General features: G+C 42.5%; 1 protein-coding gene across 2 annotated transcripts in view; it reads right to left on the bottom strand.

Moving 5' to 3' along the window:
* Nucleotides 1-23,937, bottom strand: part of D2HGDH (D-2-hydroxyglutarate dehydrogenase) — a 46,333-nt gene extending 22,396 nt beyond the window's left edge. Inside the window, exons 1-6 of one of the 2 annotated variants that reach the window (XM_077488440.1) lie at nucleotides 23,875-23,937; nucleotides 9,428-9,726; nucleotides 7,197-7,254; nucleotides 4,299-4,438; nucleotides 381-574; nucleotides 125-293 (exon numbers count right to left, since the gene is read on the bottom strand). In XM_077488440.1, coding sequence (XP_077344566.1) covers nucleotides 125-293; nucleotides 381-574; nucleotides 4,299-4,438; nucleotides 7,197-7,254; nucleotides 9,428-9,719 — 853 coding nt within the window. In that variant the 5' untranslated portion in view covers nucleotides 9,720-9,726; nucleotides 23,875-23,937. The remainder of the gene's footprint in view (nucleotides 1-124; nucleotides 294-380; nucleotides 575-4,298; nucleotides 4,439-7,196; nucleotides 7,255-9,427; nucleotides 9,727-23,874) is intronic. The other variant, XM_077488439.1, reaches the window with a different exon arrangement.
* Between the last annotated feature and the right edge of the window lie 397 nt (nucleotides 23,938-24,334).

Raw genomic sequence — 24,334 nt, 5'->3', positions numbered from 1 at the left:
TTGTGTGAAACAGGAATGAAACTGAATTTCACATTATGTTAAACTACATAATAAAAAATACTTGGTTCCGTATTTTTTAGTTATATATTTTTAATGTTCACAAAAATGCCAGAAAACCCCTTACCCAGAAATGCTACATTGACAGTGCTTGGTTTGCGTGGACACAGTATAGATATTGCAGTTATGATACCAAGAGTTCCTTCAGAACCAATGAACAGCTGCTTCAGATCATAGCCTGTGTTGTCTTTGCGCAGAGAATTCAGGCAGTTTAGAACAGACCCATCGGGAAGTACCTGATAAAGGAAAAAAAAAAGAGTAGAAAACACTACAGAAACCTCTGTATACACAAAGACAGAATGTAATAAAACAAAATATCTCACTGCTTCCAGTCCTAAAACTGTCCCACGTAGAGAACCATATCGGAGAAGCCTCAGGCCTCCAGCATTTGTAGCTAGGTTGCCTCCAATGTGACAGCTTCCTTTTGCACCAAGATCTAATGGCATAATATATCCTTGCTCTCCCAGATATTGGTTCAGAGATTCCAAAATGCAGCCAGCCTGGCAAACCAAGGCCCCTGTAATGAAAATGGGCACAATTAAACAAGAAACAGTCAAAAGAAATATATGCAATGCAATGCTGCACTGCTCTCATTCTGATGCTCTGTTTTTTTTTTTAAGTCATTGACCCAAAACAAGTATGCAGGACTTCTGAACTTTCTGGATGCATGCTTTTTCTGGGTTGATGACTGAGGATAAGCATGTCGGACAGATAACTAGCATTTTCAGAAAATGCCCTTATCATATGTGATCTGTCACAATTCAAGTAAGCACAGGTCACCTTCAGTTGAAACTGCTTTTAAAATAAATAATTCATAGGCAGTTGAAGGTATATGCAAGTGTAACATGATTGGTAATTTTTGTTGGACATGAATATTGGGTTTAAAGCTTTCTGGCAGAAAGGAAAATTATTTTTTTAAAGCCAAAATAGTTACGGTAGGCACACACTTTTCACTGTGATAGTACCACATCTATATAATATGCATTAGGTTTACCAACAACTACGTAGTATTAGGGCCTGCCTAATAAAATAAAATGAAAGGCCTCATGTGCACTGCTGCTGGTAAACGGATGTTTAGGAGCAGTTGGGCTTTTTTTTCAACTTCTCCTGAACCCTCCTCTATGTTATCATAGTTTCATAGTTAGTAAGGTTGAATAAAGACACCAGTCCATTCCAGTTCAACCTGAGTGTCTACAATTGTCCCTATCCCTGTACATTGCACACTCACATCGGTCCATACCCTCAAGTAGCCCAGAATCCAAGGTCCCCATTCATATACTAGGGCCAATTTGTGACAGAAGCCAATTAACCTACCTGCATGTCTTTGGATTGTGGGAGGAAACCGGAGTACCCGCGCAGGCACAGGGAGAACATGCAAACTCCAGCAAGTATTGTCTTGGTTGGGATTTGAACCAGCGACCCTTTTTACTGCTAGGTGAGAGTGCTAACCACTACACCACTGTGCCGCCCCATGTATCTTATCAGTACATGTACACAGGGTCGTTTATAGTAATTTCTAGGCAGTTGAGTTTAGAGGCTTTTTTTGGAAAACAAAACAATGCGTTCAGAAGCAGTGTTTAGAGACATTTCAAGCACCAAACGCGGCTATCTGTGTTTAGGCGCAATTTAGTCTAGAAGCGTTTTTAAAGGGAAACATTTTATTTATTACTTTTGAGCCTGGAAAATGCTAAAAACACACCAAAAACTCAATTATCACTGCCTGCAAGCTTGATATACCATGTGATATTCCCCTCACTGGCCAATTACGCTGTAAATACACAACTTGCATTACTTGATGCTGAAGTTGAGAGTCACCAACAGATGTTCCTCTGGTGGCATGCTTTTCCTCATGTTGGTGTCCATGCGAACTAGACGTGGTCTAACCTTTTCCAAGAAAACATCAAAGGTGGCAATTGACATGCGTGTAAGATTAAAAAAAATTCTCTGGAAATTTTTTTTTTGCTGGACATAGATATTAGAAATTATCCTGTGGACATGAGCCTGAGCCATCAATAGATGTGTCCAGTAGTGACGAACTCTGGTCCTCTCACGCAATTTTCTACATCTTTGGCGCCTCAGCAAAAACAACATCAGGAGCATTTCCTCACACATGCTCATCATGGGATCTATATTAACAAACCAACCAAAAAAATAACAGCTAGCTACAAGCACACTGCTTTCTCAGCTGCTAATCACACTGTCCTCTCACAGAATGGCTGAAATTGTTAATAAACACTTGTTTTTAGTGCTTTCTAATAATTTGGGATGGTCTCCTGAGGTTATCTTTAGTAAACGCTTCTAAAACGCAAACGCGGCTTGTAAACGCTGCTAAACACACATTTTTAAACGTGGATTAATAGCTGTGATGTTCCAGTGTTCATGAGAGGTTGAGAAACGTCATGTGTACATGAAGCCTAAGGCCTCATGCACATGGGATGCTGTTAAACGCGTGTTCAGAGGCAGTTGGACACTTTTTTTCAACTGCCCCTGAACTCATTCAATGTTATCCTATGTGTCCATGTACACAGTCTTGTTTTTTTTCAGTTTTTATGCAGTTGCGTTTAACCTTGTTTTTTCAGAAGCAAAAAAAATGGGTTGAGACGTAAAAGTTTTCTACGTTTCAGATGCAAAACGCTGGTTTCAATCCACAATTTGTGGCAGGTGACGTGGCAGGTGAAGTGGCAAGTGGACAATACACAACTTGTCAAACAGATGGTACAGCGCTCTAACTAAAATAAAATGATTACTAACATATTAAAATTAATAAAAAGTCCAAATATAGCTTTTGAGTCAAAAAGTCCACATGAGGAATCTTCAGTGGTATACAGTCAGTTCATGCATAAAGTGACTTAGTGCCAAGGGGGGACCACCACCAATGGTAAAATTGGCTGCTCACCTCATCGTATGGACCCTTTAAATTACAGAGGGTTGTATGCACTTAAATATCAACGAATGCTTATCAACTCGTCCAATCGCTGTACTCCAATTCGGCAATATCCGACCGATTCACAAACGAAAACACAGCTTTCTCCCATTCAGAGTCAAATGAACTGACACGTTCGTGGAATACCCACACTGGATCCGTATATAGCAGTATTCACAATTCCTCAGACCATGTGGATAGAAAGACAGGCCATAGTGCTTTCCATAGAAAAACTTTTTAATGATGAATATACATAAAAACACACTTACAATAACAAAGCTTCATACGATCGTTAAAATGATCAATGACCGCGGGTGACGTCACGTGACCTTTGTGAATCGGTCGGATATTGCCGGAGAGGAGTAAAGCGATTGGATGAGTTGATAAGCATTTGTTGATATTTAAGTGCATACAACCCTCTGTAATTTAAAGGGTCCATACGATGAGGTGAGCAGCCTATTTTACCATTGGTGGTGGTCCCCCCCTTGGCACTAAGTCACCTTATGCATGAACTGACTGTATACCACTGAAGATTTCTCGTGTGGACTTTTTGACTCAAAAGCTATCTTTGGACTTTTTATTAATTTTTAATATGTTAGTAATCATTTTATTTTAGTTAGAGCGCTGTACCATCTGTTTGATATATTGTATTTTGGGATTTGGTAATTGATCCTTAGTGTTCAGCAGCTTTTCGTAAAGGGGTTGTACTGCGCTGATTTTTTCTGTATTTATAATCCACAACTTGTGGCAGTTGACGTGGCAAGTGACGTGGCAAGTGGACAATCCACAACTTGTGGCAGGTGACGTGGCAAGTGGACAATCCACAACTTGTGGCAGGTGACGTAGCAAGTGACGTGGCAAGTGGACAATCCACAACTTGTGGCAGGTGACGTGGCAAGTCACGTGGCAAGTGGACAATCCACAACTTGTGGCAAGTGACACGCTAAATACAAGTACACAGCTGCTCTCACAGCTGCTGCTACTAACTTTGGCCTCGCAAAATGGCTGAAATAGTTAATAATACTGTTTTTTGAGCTTGGGGAGGGTCTATGATGTTAGCTTAACTAAACGCTTCTAGACGCAAACGCGGTAAAACCCCGCTAAATCGCGGTAAAAATCATGGCAAAATGGGTGTTTCTAAACGCCGGTTTCAGCTTTTAAAAACGTGCCCAGCAGAGTTTGCACCGGCGTCTCGTGTGCATGAGGCCTAAGAGTACAGCAACAAATGTGAGTTCTGACAAACACAGACTTCCACTACTCTGATCCAATTTTTAAGAATGTTCATGTACTAACACAAAAGAGAAATCCAGTCACTTACCTGAAACATTATCAAAGCTAATCACCTGGTTCATCAATGCTGTTGAAACCAGGATTTCATCAAAGACGGGGACACTGCCACCAACTAACCCTGTGTTTCCACCTTGGGGAGTCACAGCCAGGCTCCTCCTATTACAGTACCTGCAGGAACAAGCACAAGATATAACAACCTAAGAGAAGTAGGTCTCATTCACACAGGCGTACGTAAGCGTACAGCCGCATGAGGGCATGCAGCTGTGTGTTCTGTGCATCCATGTGCAGGCCATCTAATGTCCCATGAAGTCCGTTTTCATCTGACTGCCCCATAGAGAACAGCGGGTTGTGTCCTTGTCCACTCTGCAAAGTGAACCTGTCATCTGCCTGGTCAGCAGGGATCAGCGGAGAGATCCCCCGCTGAGCAGGCAGATCCGCTTGGACAGATTCCGCCCCGTGTGAAAGGGGCCTAAGACTATTACAAAAGAAGAAAATAACCAAATGCTATAGAAGGTAGAACTGTAAAGGAGGTAAAGGGCAAATGAATAAATATTGTAGATATGTTTATGTTATCTCTAATCCAAACTTTCAAGCCCTCAAATGGCAGGTGTCACATGTGCAGCACCATGGCAACTATAGATCTAGATTGCAGTCAAAGACAGCGCCATTTTAAACTCAAAGGATATGGGGTTTAGTTAAGCTTTAAGTGTATATGTATTTCAGGAAAAGGTGCACTTTTAGACGTTTCAGTTCTGTTTGATTCAGTAGTAAGCCCCTCTGTTGGCCCATTAGGCTGTGGATGGGCCTTCCATTGAATATATCCACTTGACCTTTAGAAAATGTACACTCCTTCATGACCAGGCCATTTTTTGCTGTATGGCACTGCATATTTAACTGACATGCAATGCTTTGCCACAAATAGAGCTTTCTTTTGGTGGTACTTGATCACCACCCCTGCGTTTTAAATTTTTTGCACTATAAACAACAAAAACCCTGACAATTTTGAAAAAAAAAAAAAAACAATATTCTTTTACTTTCTGCTATAAAACATATCCAATAAAAAATCAAATTTAGGCAAATATGTATTCTGCTACATATTTTTGGTAAAAAAATAAAAATCCTAATACGCGTATATTGATTGGTTTGCGCAAAAGTTATAGTGTCTACAAACTATGGTATATATACTGGAATTTTTATTAAATTTTTTTATACCAGTAATGGCAGCAATAAACGACTTATAGCGGGACTGCGATAAAACCAGTGTTTTTGTGTTTACTGTGTGACGTTTTTGTGTTTACTGTGTGGTGCTTTTACTAAGAGATGTGCTTTTTTCCCCCCTAAAAGAATCTGGCGCATCCCCACTGACAGGCAGAGCTCTGTTCTCTCTTTCTCCTTGCAGATCAGCAGGTGCCAGCGGTCATCCATCGGCTGGTACCAGTTAATCGGCTTGTGTTGCGACTAATTACAGCACAAACAGCGTGCACGTGTGCGGCCCCTACCCAGAAGCACCGGATCACATGCTAGGAAAACGAGAGCCACTTTGCCACCGTAGGCCACAATGCATGATAACTGAGGTTTCTGAAGATTTTCAGCAGAATCTGGGCAAAGCCTGACAGTGAAAATCTCATAATAGTTGAGATACCGTATATACTCGAGTATAGGTCGATCCGAATATAAGCCGAGGCCCCTAATTTACCACAAAAAAACTGGGAAAACGTATTGACTTGTGTATAAGCCGAAGATGAGACATGCAGCAGCTACTGTTACAGCTTAAAAGCGTGGAAAAGAGGGTCAACAATGCCCATCTGCAGCTGCATACCTCCCTGTGTACCTCCCTGTGTACCTCCCTGTGTCCACTGCAGCCTACCTGTGTCCTGTACATGCCTCCGTGTGCCAATCTGCAGCCTCTGTGTCATTCTGCAGCCTCTGTGTCCTTCTGCAGCCTCTGTGTCCTTCTGCAGCTCTGTGTCCTTCTGCAGCTCCGTGTGCCATTGTGTGCCATTTTGCACCGATCAGCATGTATCAGCATGTCATAAAAACATGCCAGGATTCAAAAGCCGCAATTCTCCTCCTCGTCTGTGACAGACGGCGGCCATTCCACTGTTCAAAAGCCGCGCCTCCCTGTCTGTGATAGGCGGAACACTCAATTTCCCAGCAGTCAGTGTTCCGCCTATCACAGACATCCTCTCATCCTCGTCCGTAGTATGAGGATGAGCGGATGTCCGTGATAGGCGGAACACTGACTGCTGGGAAATTGAGTGTTCCGCCTATCACAGACAGGGAGGTGCGGCTTTTGAACAGTGGAATGGCCGCCGTCTGTCTGCAGGACACGCTGATCAGGTAGGCAGGCGGCGGTGACTCGAGTATAAGCCGAGGGGGGCACTTTCAGCCTAAAAAAAGGGGCTGAAAATCTCGGCTTATACTCGAGTATATACGGTATATGTAATAATTATCTTTTATGAAGTCATGTGGGAAGGTTAGAAAATGAAACCTCCCTTAAAAGTGAATTTACCCTTTAAATAGGCAATTTACATATCTTTTAACTTTGTATACTAAATCGTTATTTTACCAATAAATATTTAATACAGGATGCACCCATGTCTAAAAAGACTGACCCGTGATAGTGGCTCCTTTTGTGACTGTATCTCTCTAATTGAAACTCCATATAGCCCATTAGGAACAGAGCAGGGGGAGACTACTTCTCCATCTCATTCACCTGCATGTAAAATTTTAAGTTTCAGCTCGGTAAACAGCATGTTTTTTGTTTTTTTTACAGCAAAGGAGTTAAAGTTAGCATAATAAACGTTATAGAGAGCCTAGCCAGACATGCATAGTAATTATGAAATATTTATATGCAGTATTTTATTTTTTCATGTCAGATACATGATTGAAGTAAACTTTTCAGGCACAAAGCAGAATGACTTACTTCAGAATTTGTGACACTTCTTTTGTACTTCTAGGCTTTAGAAGAACTTTGCCACAACCTGTGTAAAGTAAATAAAAAAAAAAAAACATAGTGAACCAAGTACAGAAAATAGTGAGTATAGAATATACACAGTACATTAAAAAGAATAAAAAAAAGATGCCCACATCTATTACTGTTTTTCAACCTGACTACAATAAAGGGTTACAAAAAAAGATATTACCTGGGCTTTAAGAGAAAAATAGGATTTTTATAACAGCTTACCTGTAAAATCCTTTTCTTGGAGTACATAACGGGACACAGAGCCATAGTAGTTACTATGTGGGTTATAGGCCACTTCAGGTAATGGATACTGGCACACGCTAAGACAGGAAGTCCACTCCCTATATAAGCCTCCCACAACTGGGAGTACCTGAGTTTTTGTAGCAAAGCAATATACGTGTATTAGAAGAGGGAGGGACCTCTGTGTCCCGTGATGTACTTCAAATGAAAAGGATTTTACAGGTAAGCTGTTATAAAAATCCTATTTTCTTTATCGTACATCACAGGGCACAGAGAAATTGTAGTTACTATGTGGGATGTACCATAGCAATGCCAACTGAAGGAAGGGAGACACAACAAAAGTAGGGCACCTTGAGACTAGAAGACCTATACTGCTGTCTGCAGTACATTGTGCCCAAAAGCAATATCCTCATGTGTTTTTACATCCACCTGATAGAATCTGGCAAATGTATGGACTGAAGACCAACTTTCGGCCTTGCAGATTTGAGCCATGGAAGCTTGGTGATGCACTGCTCACGAAGCACTAACAGCCCTAGTGGAGTGCGCTTTGATTTGAGAGGGTGGAATCTTCCTCTTCAAACCATAAGCTTGAACAATTACTTGCCGAACCCACTTAAAAATAGAGTTCAATTCTGCCAGTCCTCTTTTAGGACCTTCAGGCAACACAAACAAAACATCTGTTTTTTGAATCTGAGCAGTCGCCTTCAAGTAGACTTTGACTCTCACCACATCCAGAGAATGTAGCGGCTTCTCCTCCCTAGAACAGGGTTCTGCAAAAAATAAAGTTAGAACAATATCCTGGTTTAGATGAAAACCTGACACTACCTTTGGTGGAAAGTTAGGATGAGGACGCAATACCACCTTATCCTTGTGAATAATTAAATATGGCTCTTTACAAGAAAGAGCAGCCAACTCTGATACCCTTCTTGCAGAAGATATGGCTAACAGAAAAATTAGTTTCCTTGTCAAAAGGACCAAGGGAATATGCTGTATCGGCTCAAAAGGCTGTTTCTGCAATGCAGACAGAACTAAATTCAAGTTCCAAGGGTTCAGGGGTGACCTAACCAGAGGATTAGGTTGCGTTACCCCCTGAATAAAGCTCCAAACCAAAGAATGCGAAGCAAGTGGTCGTTGAAATAATACCGATAAGGCAGAGACCTGGCCTTTGATAGTACTTAAGGCCAGCTATATTTATAACCCCCGCTGCAGAAAGTCAAGGATTCTACCTATGACATAATTCCTTGGGTGCCAACCCCTGGATTCACACCAGGACACATATGCCTTCCAGACTCTATAATATACGATTCTGGAGGCCAGCTTCCTTGCATTAATCAAGGTGGATACCACTGAACCTGATAGCCCACACTTGTTCAGAATGTGTGTCTCAATAGCCAAACCATTAAATTTAGCGTTTGTAAGGTAGGATGGAATACCGGACCTTGTGAGAGAAGGTCTGGACGTAGTGGTAGGGTCCACGGGTCCCCTACCGCCATCCTCTGCATACCAGGATCTTCTGGTCCACAAGAATCACTGACTTCCCTTCCTGCTTGACCCTGTGAAGAAGTCGTGGAAGCAGCAGAATAGGAGGGAATGCATAAATCAGTGAGAACTGATTCCATGGGAACACCAAGGCATCTGTTCCACATGCTAGCGGATCCCTTGTTCTTGACACAAAGTTGTCAATCTTTTTGAACTTGGACGCAAACAGATCTACATCTGGGATCCCCCATCTTTGGCATATTGTCAGGAAGATATCGGGGTGAAGGCACCATTCTCCCGGGAACAACTGTTGGCGACTCAAGTAGTCCCCCTGCCAATTTTCTATTCCTGGAATGAGGGACTGTATAGAGCACTTACCTTGTCACGCTATATTTCGATCACTCTGTATCAGCACTTTGCAAGTATTTTTATTATACATGAATAGAGTTTTATCGAGGAAAATGAAATATTACCTCTCACTGTTTTCAGCCAGTCAATGTTATGTGATCTCAGGTCACCTTCATCCGTGATAACCCGACCAGGAATTAATTTCTGGAAGTGACCGAGATCTTCAGCTGTGACTTCCGAAAATGGCAGACGGGAGACGCTATACCGGTCAATGGTGAGAGGAGGGTCTGCAGGGGAGCTCATAGATCGACAACATGCCAGTAGATTTCTACCTCTCCATCTATGATTTGTCAGGCAGAGAACTTTGGCTGCTGTCTGTGATGTCCTCATATACAACCGGAATCCTGATAGATTCATGTCCAGCCTAATGAGACACATAAAGAAACAAATGATGCTTTGAGTTTTGCTTTGTAATGACCAATGCAACTATATCTATGATGATACTAAAATCGAATACTACCTCTAACCAGTTAGCTCATATATGAAAATATTTCACTTAAAGTGGACCTTCATCCTAAATTAAAATGGTTGTAAACCATAGTAAAAATCACGCAATCCCTGGCTTTCATAATATCAAGTGTCCTGCATATTAGTGGTCATCAACTCTGTCCTCAGGTCCCACTAACAGGCCAGGTTTTATGTATTACCTTGGGGAGATGCAGGCTAGAATACGGCAATCACTGAGCAGCAAATGATATCACCTGTGATGTATTTCAGTTATCTTGCAAACCTGGCCTGTTAGTGGGCCCTGAAGACTGGGTTGATGGCCACTGTTGTATATGTTCCTTTTTTTTAAAAAGCCATTATTTAAGAAGCTGGTCAAACACCTGACCGGCCATCTCTCCTCTCTCCCGGTCTGACAGCTATAGTGGGAGGGGCAGAGAGTCCCCTTTAACATTAATTTTTCTCCTCTTCCTTCCATTTGAATGTTATTTTTATTATTATAACTTAAGAGAGTTTTGTGCTGCAACATAGCACTTTCACCTTTTTTGCCTAGGTGAAAATGATGCTTTTAATCCCACCGATTCCGCATGTGCTCAGATACCTGTATGCTGCAGGGCTTCAGGTTCCAGCAGAGCATTAGAAGACGTCTGCGCACAAGTAAGGTTCCCATACATGTGTGAAGAAGTGGCTGGTATGCAAGTCCCCCACATGAATGCCGGTGTGCTGCAGAGTTCTTTTGACATCCAAAGGCTGGAGAGAGCCCTCTGGCACATTTGCACATGCACCAGAATGTGCGTGTCCAGCAGCGATCACCATACGTAATCGCTGGCTGTACAGAGAGCCGTGAATAGGCTGCACCTAACCACTAGGAGCCACAGCAGGAACTGCCACTACAATTTGCAGCAGCCTTAATTGCCGGTACGAATGTAGCCTAAAGCTGAACTCCAGGTATGATCTGTATTGCATACTGACATTGCTCCAGCGCCTAGCGTTCTCGGAATGTCTGACCAACAAAGTTTGAGAGCTGGATATAAAAATTTTCCGACAACATGATCTGATCGGACTTTGTCTGATCGTTTGTAGAGAATTCTGATTGGACAAAGTGCCACACACGCTCAGATCAAATTCCTAGACCATTTATTCTTGCCCATCGGCACAGGTTAATTTTAATGGTCATCTATCACCATCATTTTCGATAACAAATGGGACAAGACAGGGGTGTCCCCTATCGCCTCTGATATTTATTTTGACCCTAGAACCTCTTCTGAGACTTATTAGGGACAACCCGTATATCTTGGGGCTTAGATTGGATACCATCCTCCACCCAAAAAATAGCAGCATTTGCAGATGATCTGCTATTCTTCTTGACCAGTCCCTTCGTGTCCATTCCGAATCTGCTTGCGGAAATGAAGACGTATGAAAAGCTTTCACTCTTCCGCATTAACTACCAGAAATCTGAAGTGTTGGAGGTCGCCCTGCCACCATCCCTAGCTGCGCTGTTTAAAGTAGACTTCCCCTTTAAATGGGCCTTGTCCCACATACTTCCGCCCAGCAGAATAGAAGAATTCTTCCCTCTCAACTCCCCTCCCTCTTGACGGCTATAAAAATAGTATTTTTATTACAGCTTACCTGTAAAATCCTTTTCTTGGAGTACATCATGGGACACAGAGCCTTAAGTAATTACTTAATGGGTTATAGACTACCTTCAGGTATTGACACTGGTAAACCCTAATTAAGGAAGTTTACTCCCTATATAACCCTTCCTCCTTCCAGGAGCACATCTGTTTTTGTAGCAAAGCAATATACTTAAATCCCAAAAAGAGGGGAGGGACCTCTGTGTCCCATGATGTACTCCAAAAAAAGGATTTTACAGGTAAGCTGTAATAAAAATACTATTTTCTTTATTGTACATCATGGGACACAGAGCCTTAAGTAATTACTTAATGGGATGTCCTAAAGCAATGCCACTTGAGGGGTGGGAGAAACAACCTGCAGGGTACATACAGATTTTAGGATCTATACTGCTACTTGCAGTACACTGCGCCCGAATGCGATATCCTCATACCTCCTTACAACCACCTAACATTTTTGTGAATGTATGCACTGAAGACCAAGTTGTGGCCTTACAGATTTGAGCCATGGAGGCTTGGTGACGCACTTCCCAAGAAGCACCACCGCTCTGGTAGAGTACGCCTTAACTTGAAAACAGGGGAATCTTACCCCTTAGATTATAAATTTGAATTCTACCTTGCCGAATCCACTTAGCAACAGTGGATTTTGATGCTGCCTAACCTTTCTTAGGACCCTCTGGCAGAATAAATAAGACATCAGTCTTTTGGATCTGAGCAGTTGCTTTTAAATAGATTTTCCCTGCTCTTACCACATCAAGACAATGTATTGACTTTTCTTCCCTGGAACATAGTTTTGGGAAAAACGATGGCAGGACAATCTTTTCATTCCGATGAAAGCCTGAAACCACTTTTGGTAAAAAGCCTGGATGAGGGCGTAACACCATTCTTTCCTCATGAATAGTCAAATATGGCCCTTTACAAGAAAGAGCAGCCAATTATGAAACCCTCCTTGCTGAGGATATAGAAACCAAAAATACCAGCTTCCTAATCAGAAAGACTAAGGGATATGCTGTATCGTTCAAATGGCTGTTTTTGTAGTCCCAATAAAGGTGATATAACTGACGGATTAATGCGCATCACTCCTTGCATGAAACTCCGGACTAAGAATGCGTAGCAAGCGGTCTTTTGAAATAAAACAGATAAGGCTGAGGCTTGGCCCTAAATAGCACTCAGGGCCAACTTCATCTCTACGCCCAATTGTAAAAAAGGCAAGAATTACATAGTTACATAGTTAGCCAGGTTGAAAAAAGACACAAGTCCATCCAGTTCAACCTTAAAAACAAATAAATAAAATAAAAAATAATCGTACAATCCAGATACCCAATTTTATGCCCACAATTGATCCAGAGGAAGGCGAAAAAAAAACCCAGCAGAGCATGCTCCAATTTACTACAGCAGGGGAAAAAAATTCCTTCCTGATCCCCCAATAGGCGATCGGATTTTCCCTGGATCAACTTTACCTATGTTAGTACCTAGTTATATTATGTACCATCAGGAAAGTATCCAAGCCTTTCTTAAAGCAATCTACTGAACTGGCCAGAACCACCTCTGGTGGGAGTCTATTCCACATTTTCACTGCTCTAACTGTGAAGAAACCTTTCCGTACTTGAAGCTGAAATCTCTTTTCCTCTAGACGTAAAGAGTGCCCCCGTGTCCTCTGGGTTGACCGTACAGAGAACAACTCAACACCAAGTTCACTATATGGACCCCTAATATATTTGAACATGTTAATCATATCCCCCCTTAATCTCCTCTTCTCAAGAGTGAATAAATTTAGTTCCTCTAATCTCTCCTCATAGCTGAGTTCCTCCATGCCTCTTATCAGTTTGGTTGCCCTTCTCTGCACTTTCTCCAGTTCCCCGATATCCTTTTTGAGAACTGGTGCCCAAAACTGAACGGCATATTCCAGGTGAGGTCTTACTAATGATTTGTACAGGGGCAAAATTATATCTCTTTCTCTGGAGTCCATACCTCTCTTAATACAAGAAAGGACTTTGCTCGCTTTGCAAACAGCAGCTTGGCATTGCATGTTGTTATTGAGCTTATGGTCTACCAAAACCCCCAGATCCTTCTCCACTATGGATTCCCCCAGTTGTACTCCCCCTAGCATGTATGATGCATGCATATTCTTAGGCCCCAAGTGCATAACTTTACATTTATCAACATTAAACCTCATCTGCCACATAGTCGCCCAATTAGACAGTGTATTGAGGTCGGCTTGTAAATTGGAGACATCCTGTAAAGACGTTATTCCACTGCATATCTTGGTGTCATCTGCAAAGACAGAAATATTACTTTTGATGCCAGACCCAATGTCATTTATAAAGATGTTAAAAAGTAAGGGTCCCAACACTGAACCTTGGGGTACACCACTGATAACCTTAGACCATTCAGAGTAAGAGTCATTAACCACGACTCTTTGAATTCTGTCTTCTAGCCAATTTTCTATCCATTTACAAACTGATATTTCCAAACCTGTAGACTTTACCTTACACATGAGCCGTGTGTGCGGAACTGTATCGAATGCTTTTGCAAAATCCAAGTATACCACGTCCACCGCCACCCCTCTGTCCAAGGTTTTACTTACCTCCTCATAAAAAGAAATCAGATTTGTCTGACAACTTCTGTCTTTCATGAATCCATGCTGTCTGTTGCTTAAAGTGTTATTGTTCAGCAAGAACTCGTCGATGTGGTCTTTTATTAAACGCTCCAGTATCTTCCCAGCTATAGAAGTTAAGCTAACAGGTCTATAGTTAGTTGGTAAAGACTTTGATCCCTTTTTAAATATAGGCACCACGTTCGCCCTGCGCCAATCCAGTGGGACTATTCCCGTCATTAATGAGTCCCTAAAAATTAGATACAATGGCTCTGAAATTACAGAGCTCAATTCTTTTAGGATGCGTGGGTGGATGCCATCAGGTCCAGGTGCTTTATCCACCTTTATTCTGTCTAAGTATTTCTGGACCATATCCCTTTTGAGCCATTGTGGATCATTTGGGGCTGTGTCACTACTACCCCCATTATGGACATGAGCTCCCCCATGCTCTTTTGTGTACACAGAGCTGAAGAAAGTGTTTAATAAATTAGCCTTCTCTTTGTCCCCAGTCACCAACTCTAGATTGTTTTGTAAAGGGCCTACATGCTCAGACTTGACCTTTTTACTATTAATATATTTGAAGAATTTTTTGGGGTTTGTCCTACTATCTTTTGCAATCTGTCGTTCGTTTTGAATTTTTGCATCCTTGATTTCCTTTTTACATATACTGTTAATTTCTTTGTAACATTTAAATGACACTAGTGATCCTTCATTTTTATATTTTTTAAAAGCTCTTCTCTTACAGTTTATAGCTTTTTTAACTTTGGCCGTGAGCCACATAGGTTTTGTTTTTAGCCTTTTAAACTTATTGCCCATGGGAATATACTTTGCAGTGAGGTCCCCAACAGTCTTTTTGAAGAATTCCCATTTCTGTTCTGTGCCCATTGAAGTGAATATTCTCTCCCAGTCTAAGTCCTGGAGAGTAGCCCTCATCCTTGGAAAATTAGCTCTCTTGAAGTTAAGTGTTTTTATCTTACCCGTATGTATTTCTTGTTTAGCGCTAACATCAAAGGAAATCATGTTATGATCACTGCTACCCAGGTGTTCCTTTATCTGGACATTAGTAATAAGCTCTGCATGGTTTGAGATTACCAGGTCCAACAGAGCTTCATTCCTAGTTGGGGCCTCAATAAACTGGACCATAAAATTGTCCTGTAATAGGTTTATCATTTTTTGCCCTTTAACTGTCCCAGCAGTGCCATTACTCCAGTCAATTTCTGGGTAGTTAAAATCCCCCATTATTATCACTGTCCCAGCCCTTGCAGCCCTTTCCATCTGTGCAAGGAGCTGAGTCTCCACCTCCTCATTCACATTGGGTGGTCTATAACAAACTCCAACGATTAACTTTGAACTACCCCCATCTAAATGCAGTTCCACCCATAATGCTTCGGACTCATCACACTCTCCATCCACCAGGTCCTCTTTCACACTTGCTTTGAGATCACTTCTCACATAGAGACAGACCCCGCCACCTTTCCTTTTTACCCTGTCTCTCCGAAAGAGTGCATAGCCAGGAATATTAATAGCCCAGTCATGTGAGGATTGAAGCCAAGTTTCAGCAATACCGATTACATCATAGCTCTCCTGATGCACCACAGCTTCCAACTCACCTATTTTGCTTGGCAGACTTCTGGCATTGGTGAATAAACACTTTAATGCATTATTACATTTTGCTCTGGTGTTTTTCATATTATTTTTAGTAGTACAAATTGCACTATAGTTTTCAATGGCTGTTTGCAACATGGGAAATTTCTTGACACCTGCCATATCCCACCCCCCATCTATCCCCATTCCACCCTCCATTAATGTCTGACCCCTAACTGACCTGTCTGCCCAATGTACTTCTGGTTCACCCTCCCCCCAGAAGTACATTCTGCCTATGATATATCTCCAAGGGTGCCAACCCTTGGATTCACACCAGGAAACATTCTTCCAAACTCTACAATATATAGTCCTGGAAAGTGGTTTCATTGCATTGATTAAAGTTAAGATAACTGACCTGGAAAGCCCATGTTTCTTCAGAATGTGGGTTTCAATAGCTAAGCCATTAAATTTAGCGTTCGTAAAGTAGGATGGAATATCGGCCCCTGTGAGAGCAGGTCTGGCCTTAGTGGAAGGGACCACAGATCCTCCACTGCCATCTTTTACGATCTCTGCAAACCATGACCTACTGGGCCATGCTGGTGCTGCCAGAATTACCGGTTTTATTTCCAGCTTGAGTCTGCAAAGAAGTTGAGGCAGCAATTAAATAGGGGGAAATGCATAGACCAGTGAAAGCTGATCCCACAGTATCACCAACGCATCTGTTCTGCATGCAAATGGATCCTTTGTTGTGGACACAAAGTTGACTAAATTTATGTTGCACTGGATGCTAGATGATCTACATCTGGAGTCCCCCATCCTTGACAAACAGCCCGAAACATGTCGGGGTGAATAGACCATTCACCTGGGAATACTCTGCTGGCAGCACAAGTAGTGCGTGTGCCAATTCTCTATTCCCGGAATGAAGACTGCCGATAGGCACGGAATATGTCTTTCTGCCCAAGTTAGAATATGGTTTACCTCTCTGCAGTGAGAGGTTCTTGGTGCCCCTTTTAGCGATTGATATAGGGCACAGCCGTGGCATTGGCGGATTTGATCCTGTCAGGACAATCCCTTAACCTGGAAGTCCAGGATTTTAGAGCCAAATGCACTGCCCAAATCTCTAGGATGTTGATGGGCAAGGCTCTTTCAGTTCTTGAACACTCTCCTGTCGCTACCACTTTCCAGATAAGTGGTCTGAAGGATTTACCCTTTAGGACATTCTTTAGTAACCAATTGAGGCTTTGGGACACCTTTGGGGACAGCCGCATTGGCAAGTCCAAATAGAATACTGCTTTGCAACAGTCTCGAATGGAACTGCTTCGAATTAAGCCACCATCCTTTCTAACAACCTCATGTAAAGGCGAATGGAGGGATCTCCTTTTGACCTGACCATCCGCACCAACTCTTGTATGGATTTTTTTCCTTTGCTTGGCAAGAAGACCCCTTTTCTGGGCTGTATTTATGATCAGACCCAAAAACTCAAGCTTTTTTAGCAATTTTATGGGAGACTTCACTAGGTTGAGAATGCAACCCAGACTTTTCCAGGTAACAGGTTGTAATGCGTACACTTTATTCCAAACACTGAATGGTCTATTAGCAATAGATCGTCTAGGTATGTCAAGACTGTTTAAGCCCTGTGCCCTTGACCTGGCTAGAGGTGGGGCTAGTACTCTTTTGAACACTCGGGGTGCTGTAGCTGGCCCAAAGAGCAAGGCTATAAACTGAAATGCTGCTGTTCTACGTCGAACCGCAGAAACATTTGGTGAGCGGGAAATATATGGACATGCAGATATGCATCCCTGATGCTGATAGGTGCCAGAAGTTTTCCTCCTTGTAGAATAGAATCTACTGACCTGATCGACTCCCTAGAGAGGAGCGGATCTTCAGGAACTGATTCGATTCTTTTAGATCTAGAATGGATCTGTTGAATTTCTGCGTGGATCTGTATATGTACAGGAAACGCATGAAAAAGGCAGTGAAGGTTTTAAGGCACCTAAGAAAAAATAGATCAGCTGACTCTACTAGAGGTAGCTTGAAAGAGGCATGAATCATCTTCTGTAAGAGATTTGTAGCAGCAATTTTTCAGATTGCGAGGCTGAAAAAAAAAGTTTCAACTCTAGTTGTCTCCTCCGCAGAGGAGTACTCGGTTTTCCTTTTTTCCTGATTAACTGAGCGTAACCCTTCATCCTCTACCCACTGTTCCCTTGATAAGGGATCTAAGGTGGGGGAGGGGGGATCTAACACGCTTCCCATCTTTGGAAAAGTCGCAAATTTTCTTTCTAGGCCCTGCAGGGCAAAAAAACCTGCATTTTTAATTATGTATACAGGGGCTGAATGTTTTCTTTAGACACTGGCGAAAAAACTGATGTGCTCCTGGAAGGAGCAGGGGTTATATAGGGAGTAAACTTCCTTAATTAGGGTTTACCAGTGTCAACACCTGAAGGTAGGCTATAACCCATTAAGTAATTACTTAAGGCTCTGTGTCCCATGATGTTAGATAAAGAAAAAAGACCTCCAGAACTGGCAGAATGGGATGTTCTCATGGTTCGGACGATGTAGCATATCAAAAATGAACATCATGCCTCGGCTACTATACCACTTCCAGGCACTCCCTATACGGCTTCCCGCTTCCTTATTCAAAGCAGTTAATAGAACCTTTGTCACGTTTGTCTGTGCCCAAACCCCCCGCTTGGCCCAGACCATCCTTTGACTCCCAAAGCTGAGTGGAGGTATTGCTTTGTCGGATGCTAACCTTTACCTAACAGCATGCCATCTGACTCAGGTTCTGGACTGGTGTCGACATGGAGCCCTGAAGCAGTGGGTACAAATAGAACACACCCTAACAGAGATCCGGTTGGAGTCGCTGCCTTGTTGCCAAAAGCCCCTGCCAAACCGAATAATGAACCACCCTACGGTGGGGGAAACATGGCAAACTGTCCGTAAGGCTTTCCGTGACTTCTCAGTTGCACCGCTTCCATCTCCGCTCACTTTCATTGTTGGAAATCCGGCCTTTGTTCAGGGGACTCAAGGACTCTAGATTCCTGGAGTTGCTAGAGGTCGATTGATCACAGGCAAGACACTTCCTTATCAATGGCCAGTGGAAGAACCAGCAACAAATCACAGATGACCCAGCCCTGGCAGGACTGTCGTTCTGGCAAAAGATACAGCTAGACGAATTAACTGGTTCCCTGCCTTCACCAAAGGCTTTTGGGAGGCAACTAACCTCCTTCGAACTGTTGAGCTTGGAACAAACTCCACTGAGACATGCCATCTCCCAGATCTACCAACTACTAATAGCCCAACCCCCAGACTCTAATCCTCCCTATATAACCAGATGAGAACGTGACCTAGGGGTGCAATTCACAGAGAAACAAATAGATTGGCTCTTTCTTTTTGCTCATAAAACTTCTATCTGCGCCAGACACCAAGATGCGGGATTTAAACTACTATCCCGGTGGCACTATACCCCGGAAAGTCTACACAAGATGTTCCCGCAGAGTACGGACCTTTGTTAGAGATGTGGACTGGCTTGCTCCTTTGTGTCTTCTGGTCCTGTCAAACCATCCGGCCTCTCCCGACAGAAATGCACCGCATAATGAAAAAGTTCACCAACCGAGAGGTGCCAGAGATCCCTGAGTTCTTCCTTCTACACCATCATAAGATCCCCACTAAAGTCTACAGGAAATCTATTATCCCCCTCATGCTTACAGCGGCGAAGAGCTGCATCCCCTTGCTCTGGAAGCAGACACAGCCCCCATCGGTGCCCATATGGTTGAAAAAGATATTGGAGATAAAACCAAGGGAAGACTTGGTGGCCACGGAGAAAGGCTTCAGTGAACAATTTTTAAAAAAATTTGTTTTTTGGCACAAATTTGTATACTCCGAGGAATATAGTGAGCTGCCGATCTAACTTCCCAGTGATACGACGATCTTTTACGCTCTCCGGGTGGGGATGGCGAGACTAGATGGAGGTACATGCATTTTCCCCGACCTACACTACCTCTTGGAAGGGAGAAACTTTTTTTATTTTTCTTCCTATCTCCCCTTCTTCCCTTCTCTGCTTCTCTCCTTAGGCTACTCATTTTCTCTTATTTATTTTGGATCGTATGACCCTGGGATCAAAGTGGTCTCTGATATCTTTTTTACATAAGATACGGTGTTTGCCGTTTAAAAAAAAAATGGACACGTGAGATATAGAACCTCCTTATCCTCCGGCAACTTGGTGATACCGCACAGATGGCAAACTCTTACTGTAAGACTACATTGATTGTATTATCAAATCCCTTTGGGAAGTCTACTGTTACCTCTGTACATATCGTTTGGATTGTACCTGTGTTTCCACATGACTACCCTTCTAAAAATAAAGAATTTACAAAAAAAGAAAGAAAGAAAAATGTCTGCAGCATTGAAGGTCGTAATGAGCACAGTCACCTCCATCATCCGTAAATGGAAGAAGTTTGGAACCACCAGGGCTCTTCCTAGAGTGGGTCACTCAGCCAAACTGAGCAATTGGAGGTGAAGGGCCTCAGGGAGGTGACCAAGAACCTGATGGTCACTCTGACACTGCTCCAGCATTTCTCCATGGAGAGAGGAGAACCTTCTAGAAGAACAACCATATCTGCAGCACTCCACCAATCAGGCCTGTATGGTAGAGTGGCCAGATGGAAGCCACTCCTCGGTAAAAGGCACATGACAGCTCACCTAGAGTCTGCCAAAAGGCACCTGAAGGACTCTCAGACCATGAGAAACAAAATTCTCTGGTCTGATGAATCGAAGATTGAACTCTTTGGCCTGAATGGCATCATGTCTGGAAGAAACCAGGCACCACTCATCACCTGGCCAATACCATCCCTACAGTGAAGCAAGGTGATGGCAGCATCATGCTGTGGGGATGTTTTTCAGCGGCAGGAACTGGAAAACTAGGCAGGATCGAGGGAAAGATGAATACAGCTATGTGCTGAGACATTCTTGATGAAAGCCTGCTCCAGAGCCCCCTGGACCTCAGACTGGGGTGAAGGTTCATCTTCCAACAGGACAACGACCCTAAGAACACAGCCAAGATAACAAAGGAGTGGCGACAGGACAACTTTGTGAATGTCCTTGAGTGGTCCAGCCAGAGCCCAGACTTGAACCTGATTGAAGATCTCTGGAGAGATCTGAAAATGGTTGTGCACTGACACTCCCCATCCAACCTGATGGAGCTTGAGAGGTCCTACAAAGAAGAATGGGAAAAAACTGCCCGAAAATAGGAGCCAAGCTTGTAGCATCATACTCAAAAAGACTTGAGGCTGTAATTGGTGCCAAAGGTGCTTCAACAAAGTATTGAGCACAGGCTGTGAATACTTATGTACATGTGATTATTTTACTTTTAATAAATTTGCAGAGATTTCAAACTCCTTTCACGTTGTTATTATTTTGTTTGTAGAATTTTGAGGAAAATAATACATTTAATCCATTTTTGAAATAAGGCTGTAACAAAACAAAATGTGGAAAAAGTGAAAAGTTATGATTACTTTCCGGATGCACTGTAGGTCACCTGTACAAAAAGACGAATGGGTTTCCCCCCCAGAAGGAACACAAACTGTGCAGAGGGTCTAACCCTTCACTATACAAAAACAACTGTATAATTACCAAATCTATAATATGTAATATAAAAATCTATCTAATCAGTTTGTATCCATTCAGGGTATTCTTCAGGGACAGGGGTTAAGGCTGTAATGGTCATCTCAACTTCATCTTTAAATGAGCCCTTTTGCTCACCAAGTGTTACAATCTGACCGTACAATGTCCTTTAGATCTACCAACAACTATTTAATTCCAGCACCTGTTTGGATACAAACTGATTAGATAGATTTTTATATTACATATTATAGATTTGGTAATTATACAGTTGTTTTTGTATAGTGAAGGGTTAGACCCTCTGCACAGTTTGTGTTCCTTCTGGGGGGGAAACTTATTATACTTCAGCTTACCGATTCTTAAGCCTCGTACACACAATACGATTGTTGGCAGGGGATTGTCTGTTGACAGACTGTTGTCCTAAAATCTTACTGTTAGTACGCCCCTTCTGACAATTGTTGTCCAACTTTCGGCCAACAAATGTTGGATGACAGGCTAGTAAATTTTCGGCGGACAACGGTTTGACATCAGATTTTCGTATGGTCAGTACACAAATCCGTCACACAAAAGTCAAAAGTACAAACACGCATGCTCGGAATCAATGCTCACCAAACACGAAATTAGCAGAAGGTACCCAAAGGGTGGTGCTCAAGGGCTGAAAATCCTCGTAGTATGCCACGTTCATGTTTGTGGCACGACATCTGTGTACCATTAGTATGCAAGACAAGATCTTGGCACACGCCCTTTTGACAAAAATCAAACGCTTGGTTGGCTAACAATCGTACCGTGTGTATGAGGCTTTAGATGTGGTGGCTACTTGAGTTTTCTTTTTTTTGGCTTTTTCTCATTATTTTACAGTTTTTTTTTTTAACAGAACATTGGAAGATTTCCCCTCTATTACTTTTCTGGAGACAACCCAAAAATTGGGATTTTCTTTTACTTTCAATGATAATGGTAAACAGGACAAAGTGATAGGGTGAATCTCATTAATGGGGGCACAGACTAGGGTTGCCACCTCATCCCTTCAAAACCAAACACATATTCATTACACAGGCTCTGTTGCTGATTAAGGCGGTATCTGGTATTTTATCTGCATTAAAGTGGAGCTCCACCCGTTTTTTCGTTTATTAAAAATCAGCAGCTAAAAAAAGCATGGTAACTGTGGGCACCCAATAGCTTATGGCTTCACGGCCGGGAGCGAGTTGTGCTACGCTCTCCTATTGGCCAGCTGATCTTCTGGGACCTGAGTTGTGTCCCAGAAGATTGCTGGCAGGGAGGGGCCGCCTAGAGCAAGAGAAGGAGGCGCCTAGGCAGCCAAAGATAGGAAGTGGGACAGGAAGTCCCACGAAAAAAAAGGTTACACACTCCCCCCCCCAAAAAAAATTACATGCCAAATGTGGCATGTCAGGGGGCGAGGAGTGCTTAAAGGTGAAGTTCCACTTTTGGATGGAACTCAGCTTTAAATTAGCCTCAGAACCTGTGTAATTCATATGTGTTTGGGTTTAAAGGGATGAGGTGGCAACCCTAGCACAGACAGCAATAAAAACTGACAAACCTTCTCCACTCTATCCAAAATGAAAGAAAAGAGTGCTGAGACAAACCATTTACCACTTACAGGGGTAATTACAATGATCAGTTATTTATGTAAAAACCTAAAAAAGGAAAAAAAAAACCTGCTGTAACTGCTTAAGCCCCATTCACGCTTGTGCAACCTGAAAGTCGCACAACTTGAGGCAATGCCTGTGTATTCTTGAGGTCTATGGACCTCAAGTCGCATCAAAGTCGGACCAAAGTAGTGCAGGGACTACTTTGAAGTCGCACAGATATGAACGGTACCCATTGGAAATCATAGGTTACAACTTGTCATGCGACTTTGCAGTCTCAAGTCGCACAAGTGTGAATGGGGCCTAAAAAAAGTGTTAGCTGGAGTTCAGCTTCAGTTTGTTAGTGTATCCAATCTGCTAGTACATCTAACACTTCCCTCTCCTGAGACAGACAATGCTGCTGTCCAAAGGTGCCCCATGTGCTCCTTCATCCAGAGTGTAGGCATTAAAATACAGGAGATGTGGCCAGATCACCAGATGAAAACAGAGGACAAAATAAAGAAATTGAAGGCAGCCACCACATCTAATGATTAGTAAGCTGCAATATATTACATTTTGGTTTCAATGCCACTTTTGTAAAGCTAATGTGTTTCTTTTTCCTGAATGGACAAAGCACAGATTTCTTCCCTAACAAGCTACTCCAAGAAATCTGCCCCGATCGCAGGCAATTGGTTTTATATATGATCTGGTTGCTATAGGATTTTTATATATGATCTAGCTGCTATAGGATGCCAATGCTGTCATTATAACCAAAGCACATGCACTGGCCTTCACATATACATGTCAGTCATAGCAGTGTGGGCTTGGAGCAAGCTAGGAGTATGGAGCTGCAGCAGGTGAGGAGTTATGATGAATGCACCTCACAGGACAGCTATGAAAGGCATGTACTTTGTGCCGTTTACAGACTGGAAAGCCAGCAACCATTCTCCCATTTATTATATCGTCATCTCTATTTCCTGTAACATATTTATTAAGTACTCAGCACTGCAGTCTATGGAAACTCCAATATAATAAAATAAGAACCGCACACATACACAGTACAAGCACACACATAACCTGGCTGAGCTTTCTGTCTCCGCAGCTACTTCCGGGGGCGGGGACGGGGCGGAGACAGAGAGCTATGACATAAGGCATCCCTGACATCCCTTCAACTGTGCAGGCTCCTTCCTTGGCTTGGTGCAAGACCCAAACTTCCATACAAGTCCTCCCTCAAAACATTCACACTAGTGAACACTAACTATAACCCTGGATTGTGCGAACACGAAGGAAAAAAATGTAGTTAGTAGAATAAAAATGTGCAAACATAGGGAGGAATGAATAAAGTTTGGCACACCAATAAGGATAAAATGTTTTGAAACAAATATATCTTTATTGTTTATAACAAAGAACCAATAGAGGGATACCCTCCCATTGCAATTTTTATATGCATGTTTATTACACATTTTTATGCATTAAACAAATAAAAGTGAAAACCCATTATGTTGCACAATAGTG

The sequence above is a fragment of the Lithobates pipiens genome, unplaced genomic scaffold (assembly GCF_037356315.1).
Source record: "Lithobates pipiens isolate NorthernLeopardFrog02 unplaced genomic scaffold, aLitPip1_a1.2 Scaffold_18, whole genome shotgun sequence".
NCBI classification, from domain to species: Eukaryota; Metazoa; Chordata; class Amphibia; order Anura; family Ranidae; genus Lithobates; species Lithobates pipiens.
Note: the sequence above shows the minus strand (reverse complement) of the source record. Positions and strands in the feature narration are given on the sequence as shown.